Below are 7,192 nucleotides of genomic sequence, written 5' to 3' on the forward strand. Positions count from 1 at the left end.
TATAGTATAATTTATTAACCCATTCTACTGTCAATGTACATTCTAGGGCTATTATGAAGAAAACTGCTATGAATATTCTCGTAATATCTTTTGGTGGACATTTCTGCCAGGTACACACACCTGCAAGTGGAATTGCTGGGTCACAGGCAGGCAAATGTTTAACTGCAGTAGATTGTTTTCCAAAGTGCCTGTACCCATTTCACTTCTGCCTCCATTAGTTTTTGAACATATCACAGAGGAGCTTTTCCATTGGAGTATTCCCTATGGTCTTGCGGAAAAAGAGGAGCTCAACACGTTCAGAAGTGATAAACCTCAAAGACGGGAGGAGCAGGAGCAATTTCCCGAACCTGAACGGGAGAGAGGACACCATCAGTTTTACTATCAGCTTTCTGAGCAGAGGGTGGTGCCCTCCTAGGAAAGGCAGGGGGGTGGGGGGGGGCAGGGGAAGGGGAGGAGAGGACGGGAGAGGCACCAGGGAGTGTAAAGAGGAATTTCAAGGCAAAGCCCCATTCACTAGAGGCGTTGCTGTGGCCCGCCTCCAATGTGTAGTTGAGGAATGCGATGAAATAGTGAATAAATACTTTTTATTATGTGTAAAGATTATAAAGTGAGTTCTTTATACTTGTAATATATGTGAGCATATTATTATTAATCATGTATATGATTATCATGATAATTATGTGATGATTAATACTATCTATATTTGAGTAGAATATAAATTCCCCTTGAGAAGCCACCCAGGATAATAATAGAGTAACCATTAGTGAAAATGTTCCGAAGTGGAAGCATAATTTTTATGGCTGAGATACTCGTCCAGAAAATAAGTAATTGTACTTTGAAATAAGAACAATTTGCACAGAAGGCACAGAAGGTGGGTGGCAAAGCCTTAAGAGAATGATGGGATTGTACCTTCCTTGGGTAGGAGGCCTGACAGCCGGGGTCAATGCCCAATGTCGAGGAGGCTGCTTGCTCCAAAGTGAGGCCCCTCCCTGCCCAACTTCCCCCATGGGGGTGTATGAAAAACCCTCCCCCCTCACTCCCAATCACCCACTGAACTCGTTTTGCCAGCCCAAGGGCTTGCTTTCTCTTGTGAGTGCAAATAAGTAGCACTGAGCATTTCCACACCCCTCCCTGTGCCTTCCTCTCTTCCGTGTTTCTGATCTAAAGAGGTTCAGGAAGAAGTAGCTATGAAGTCAAGTGGAGAAATTGGTTTTCACCCTACAGGAATCGAGTCACTAGCTGGTCTGAAATTAGATCTAATGGGTCACAACCAGTCTTTAACATACACAAGTATGAGAATAAATTATACAAAGTAAGGGCAGGTATTATTTGGTGGAAATTTGTTTCACTGTTTATGTATGTATTGGGTAATGATGGAAATTGTTTTTCTTCTGAGTAGTGTTGTTTTAAAAACTGAAATATGCTGGCCTAGAGAACCCAAAATCACTCTGTTCTGCCTGTCGTTGGTACTAAACTGCTATAGAAGTAACACAGAAAATCTTAATCAGAATTTTGAAATTTGACACAAAACCAGCATGCCCTGACATCTCTGGGAGCTGATCCGGGCAGAAACGGCTTAGAACAGCTTCTGCTCTCTGCTGTCTGTGATGGCCATTCTCAGGCTGCTAGGTCATCTTGGAACAGTGTTCTTCCTATGCCTATAAGCAGCAGGAATCCTTCTGTGCATTGTTCTTTGACTCTTTTTTAAAGGGGAATTACCTCTCTTGTGACCATTTCTTAGATTAGAGGTGATTCGAGGATGTCCATGTTAGCTTCAGAGAGAACTGCTGGGAGCCCCCAAGAGAAGACAGATAATATGGTCTAAAATAGCCACTAGATGCCTGGCGGGCAAGTGGTCCAACCTTGCAGAGGCTCCACTGTGTCTGCTAGTGCTGGGCTAGCCGGGCAGGGACACAGCACTGGCTCCCGCCTGCACCCTCCCTGCAGACACACTCTCAGCCTACCGCCCCCAAACCAGCTGGGGCCGGGCTCTTCTCCTTGCACATGGCTTATCTAAGTACATCCCAAGGAGATGTCCCTCTGTACCTCCATCAATCTTCTCATGTTCCCTCAAAACTATCTTTGCCTCCTGACTTTCGTGTTTATTTCAGGGCTACCTCTTCCCCCAAATAGCTCCTCTTTCCTTATATCCACCCAAGTGCCAAATCTGACCCATTCCGGCTCCTGCAGGCTCTCGCATCTGTCATCTCCTTTCCACTCCCAAGGAGCAGACTCCCCTGGGTGACGGCAGCATCCTCCGCACTCGCTGCCACGCCAGTCCACATGAAGTCCAGCTCAGTACACTACACCCTCCCGCTTGAAACCTGCAGTGGCTCCCCTCTACCTGCCAAATCAGATATGGCCTTGGCCGACATTCAAAGTCCTGAGCAGGCTGGTCCCCCAGTGCCATTCTGGCTTACTCTCCCACCTTCTCATGGGCAGCAATCTGTTGTACCTTCCAAATGGGGCTCCTGTCCTAAGATCACATCCGACTTTGCTCTCTCTCTGTCTCTCCCTTTGCAAATGATGGTTTCTCTTCTTTTAGACCCTACCTTTCCTCCCAAGTCCAGCCCTGCCTCCACAAAGTCCTTGTCAGTTCTGCTGTACACCCCCACTCCCAATGGGTCTCTGTCTCCTTCAGATCCATGCAACCTCCCAATACCTGACCAGGGCGGTTCTCTGATCGCTGTGCCGAGCATCCCTGGAAGGCAGCACCTTTGTATTATGCATTTTGGTCCCCACTCCCTGGGCCTGGCATAGAGTAGATGTTGGATATGTGCTGATTCAGCTGAGACACTGTTTCTGTCTAGTAAGTGCAGCCTTGAGGTAGAGCTGAGAGGTGGGCAGGGGATGAAGAGGTGAAAGGATAAATGGATAAGGAGGCACGTGCTCAGGTCACCTCACAGGCTGGCTGGGGTGGTGGGCCTTGCTGTGCTGGCTCAGCATCACTTGGGACTGGTCCTGCAAGGCCTCCACGTGCTCTGGATCCTTCAGGCCCCGCGTTTCTGGAGAAGAGCAGCAGTAAGGAGTGAGCTCATCTCCCAGCCTGCCCTGCCCCCTTCACAATCAGCCAGGGCCCTACGCCTCTCCCCTCCTGCCTCCCAAGGGAAGACGTCTGCACACATCTGGGCCTAAGTGGGGTGATGGAGGGAAAGTGAAAGGCAGAAGGAAGTCACCGGAATTCTCATTCTTCATCCCCAAACACTTCTCTGGACGGAAGGCTTAGACAAAGATTCAGCTACCTGGTTTGAAGAGGACAAGAGCCTTCATGCAAGCAAATTCCGTGGGGTCCACCGCCAAAGCCCGAAACCGTAAGATGGTTTCCTGCAGGATACGCATCTCTGCACTGGCCAGTGCCAGCCGGCCCTGGGAGCTGCCGGCAGCCGAGGCCTCAGGTGGGGCCAGTAGCGGACAGCTGTCCAGTGGCAGGGACCACTGTATGGCTCCAAGGAGGAAGAGTTCACTCCATGCCTCTTCCAGCAGGATCACCTGTGCTCAGAGAGGGAGTAAGTGTGATGGCTAATACACAGCATCCCTGGCTCAGCCTGCAACCTCTGGCACTTTGTTGGGTTCCCTAGGAAAGGAAAGGCCGGTCCTGGGTGCCCAGAACATTCTCTTGACCTCTGCCTGACATCAGCCAGGGGCCCAGAGCTCTGGCCTAGCAGCCTAGGCTCTAAGACACTCTGTGTATTCCATCCAGAGATGTACCTGGAACACTTATGAAAGCCTAGAGCTGTGAGAAGTTGGGCAGCCTCACGACACTCCCCTATGAGCCCCCTAAGTTGAGTGTACTAGGGAGGCACCACCTGCTGCATACAAACCACTGGCACAGGGCTCAAACCCTTAGTGTGTCTCTCTTCTGGTTTATGATGACAGGTCAGTCTGCTTGCCCACCAGAAGCCCACAGGCTGAGCTGAAATTCAAGCCCTGAAGTCAGAGGCCTGTGTACCCCCAGGCAGCCCAGAGCCACCTACTCATGCTGTTCAGGGTGTACAGACACCCTGTCACATATAATGTCTGTAGGACCTAAGTTTTTTTCTAGGAAGAAAGAAGACCCAGGAGCCACAGGCACTGCCTTCAAAACCCTGGTCTCTGTGTGTCCCTGGCCATCATTGTCCCTTAGGTGTGTACCCCAACCATCATCATTGCCCAGACAGGTGAGCAGCCCCAACAGTCACATTCCTGAGACATGTAGCCTTAACCATTACTAACTCAGAAGCATGTGTGACCCAACCATCACCATCCCTAAGCTGCATGTACCTCCAATCATCACTTGCACAGGAATGTATATCCCCTCAGCCCGGCTGACTTGTGGGGGCCGCCTGACGGGTGTACCTGGTCCCGGAAGGGCAGGTTGGAGAACACGGGTAGGTTCTTGGCCCACTTGACAGCCATGAAGAGCAAGCGAGCCGATGTCTCATGGATACTGTCCAGGCCACAGGGGGAGGAGGAGGAGTATGGAGATGAGGGGAACTCGGGGTCGTTGCTGGTGACATCGATGTTCTCATCAGCTGTTGGAGGAGGAGGCTCTGCATCGGCCCCTGCTCTTCAGCAGGCAGCAGGGGGTGCTCATAGGCCTGAGTGTAGGATAAGGGCTGGGTGCTGGGGCCCCGCCATGACCCAGGAACTTGGCCATCCTCCCACTTACCATCTTCTGGCTCCAGCTTAGCACAGGTTTCAGCGGTTATAAGGCTGGCCATGAAGTGGTGGTGCCCTGGAGGTGTGAGGGCCCCAGGCCCCAGGGCTCTGGCTGCAGAAACAGGCACTGGGCCCCGTGGGCTGGGCCCCGCCGTGGCCGGGGGAACCACCAGCGGCTCCAGCTGAGGCTCCCTATCTGACTCCATGCTGTCCAGGCGGACCTGGGCTGTACTTCGCGGCTGGCGCTCATTCTGCACCGCTGGGGAGGCAGGAAGGGTCAGGACACCCCACGGGTCACGTGCCCTCATTTCTTGTCTCCGCATTGAATCCCCGACTCACCGTCCTGGTTCATACCCGCCTGCAAGCACTTCTTCAGTCGGCAGGCCTGGCACTGGTTCCGGTGGGCTTTGTCCACAGGGCACATCCCTGCCCCCACTTGGCACCTGCAGGTGGAGGGAAGCCCCAGGTATCAATGTCCTGCCTAGGCCCTGAACCATGGGCTTTGGACACGTTCGCCGTAACTGTGTCTTCTCTGAATCCACCATCCCTCTGCAGGAGGCTGGCAGGGCTCTCCCACGCGGGGGGCCTGCCCTCCCTCACCTGTAAATGAGCCTCCGTCTCACGCTTCTCTTGAAGAAGCCGCTGCAGCCGTTGCAGGCGTAGATGCCATAGTGCTTCCCACTGCTGCTGTCTCCACACACGCGGCACTGGAGCGAGGGGCCCACGCCTGAGGGGCAGGGGCGGGGCTGGGCGGGGGCAGGATCGCTCGCCCTCCCACCTCCTCAGGGACCACCCTCTACCCCTCATTCCCTTTCCCATCTGGAAAAGTGTCTCCTTTAGCATACGGCCCTCAGCCCTCCTACCCTCTCGCCTTCCTCAATGGCCAATTTTCAACAAGAGAGTACTTTCCGCCTGCACGCACGTCCCACCTCCCACTCCTTCTCTCTGCAGGTGGCATCAGGCTCCATCATCCCACAAAAACATTCTCCACAACACCACTGGGACCTCTGCTGACAAACCCCAAGGGCGCTTCTCCCTTCTTTTCTTCCTATCGGCTGGGCTGTCCTGTCCTGGCTCTGCTGACCCCCACGTATCTAGGATTCTGGATTTGCCAGCAGGTCCCTCACACTTGCCCACCCCTTAGGTCGGGGCCTGAGTCGCTCTGGCTCCTTTCATGAGGCACGCTTCGCTCCTCAAAGGTCGAGACCCTACCTCCAGGAAAGTCATACCTGTCTTCTCCTCCCCCAGACCCCATCTGCCTGGAGACTCCTTCCTGGAGGTGGCCACAGATGTCGGCACAGCTGCAGCCATGTCGGAGCTTGTGGGCACTGTTGGCCGAGTCCCGGGAGGTTCCCAGGGCAGCCTCCACCTTCCTGCCTGATGGAGGCCTCCCGGACGCTGAGCCAGGCAGCCTCTGCCTTCCTCTCTCCACCTCCGTCCCTCTGTTTGTGCCCCTGTCTCCCTCCTACACCTACGTGTCCCTTTCCCTGGCCCTGGTGATCCCCTTCTGTATTTGTCTCTCCCCCTGTCTGTCGTCTTGCCCTCCTGCCTCCTGTCCTCTCGGTCTGAACTTAGGAGCTGCCCCAACTTCCCCTCGCTGCAGCAGCGGCTCTGGCTCTGGGAGATTTCTCCCAGGGTAGCTTATGATCCTCTTAATCTTTACTGTCTCCACAGGGGATCAACTGGCCACACCTGCAGCACTACCAAGGTGCCCCCGAAGCCGGTCAGTTCCGCTGGCCCCGCTCACGCCCCCTTGCTGCCTGGGTCCCTTCTAAACAGTGTTTTCAAGCTGTCTGCCATCCAATGCCAAATCTCGAAGAGGGGTGTGGACTCCACTTCCTCCAGGACTTGACTTTTTTTGAGCTGATCGGTATGCTTCTGGGGACAGTGTGTGTGGCCGAGGCGTGTGTGCCTGTGTTTGGCTCTGCGCATGCAGTGCTTGCTGTGTGGGTCCTGAGTAGGCCCAGCTCCCCAATCCCTCCACATGGAACTCTTTATGGGTTCTGGTCCCCCTGGAAGGCTCCCCCCAGAGGCCCACGCAGAAGCATCTCCCCTCACACATGGAAATGGGCACAGTGTAGGGTCTGAGGCTAGTCTGGAGGCCGTTGGATGCAGAGAGTCCCCTTCAGGCCTGTGAGGCAGCATAAGAGGAGCTGGCAGGTATTTTTCTTACCCATCTAGAGAACTGGGCCTATAGGACAAGAGCAGTTGAGGATGTAGCCCTTGACTCTCAGGCGGCCTCCCCTTCTTTCCCTGACTTGGCTTCACGGTCTTAGTAGGCAGGCTGGTCCCTCAGCCATCCCCAGACCCGATCTTCCTAGCTGGAGCCCGGTGATGATTCTGAGGAGAAAAGGCTGAAAGAGGAGTCTGCCTTAGACCAAGCACCAGACCCCAGAGTGGACACAGCAGAGACAGACCCAGGTGAAAATCCCTGCTCCCTCATAGGTCAGCCACGCAGCCCTGAGCAGTGATTTAACCCGTCTGCGCTCTAGTTTCCCCATCTATGAAAAGGGGTGACAAAAGTACCTGTCTCGTAGTGTACTTAGGGACACTA

General features: G+C 53.9%; 1 protein-coding gene across 1 annotated transcript; it reads right to left on the reverse strand.

Moving 5' to 3' along the window:
- Window positions 1–214: 214 nt before the first annotated feature.
- Window positions 215–6,124, reverse strand: NR2E3 (nuclear receptor subfamily 2 group E member 3). The gene is made up of 8 exons (XM_039856629.1): window positions 5,868–6,124; window positions 5,239–5,365; window positions 4,978–5,081; window positions 4,649–4,897; window positions 4,336–4,511; window positions 3,243–3,489; window positions 2,900–3,005; window positions 215–347 (listed from the first exon to the last, which is right to left on the reverse strand). The coding sequence occupies exons 1-8, from the start codon at window positions 5,947–5,949 to the stop codon at window positions 215–217; spliced, it is 1,224 nt and encodes a 407-aa protein (XP_039712563.1). The 5' UTR covers window positions 5,950–6,124.
- Between the last annotated feature and the right edge of the window lie 1,068 nt (window positions 6,125–7,192).

The sequence above is a fragment of the Pteropus medius genome, unplaced genomic scaffold (assembly GCF_902729225.1).
Source record: "Pteropus medius unplaced genomic scaffold, Ma_sr-lr_union100, whole genome shotgun sequence".
Classification (NCBI taxonomy): Eukaryota; Metazoa; Chordata; class Mammalia; order Chiroptera; family Pteropodidae; genus Pteropus; species Pteropus medius.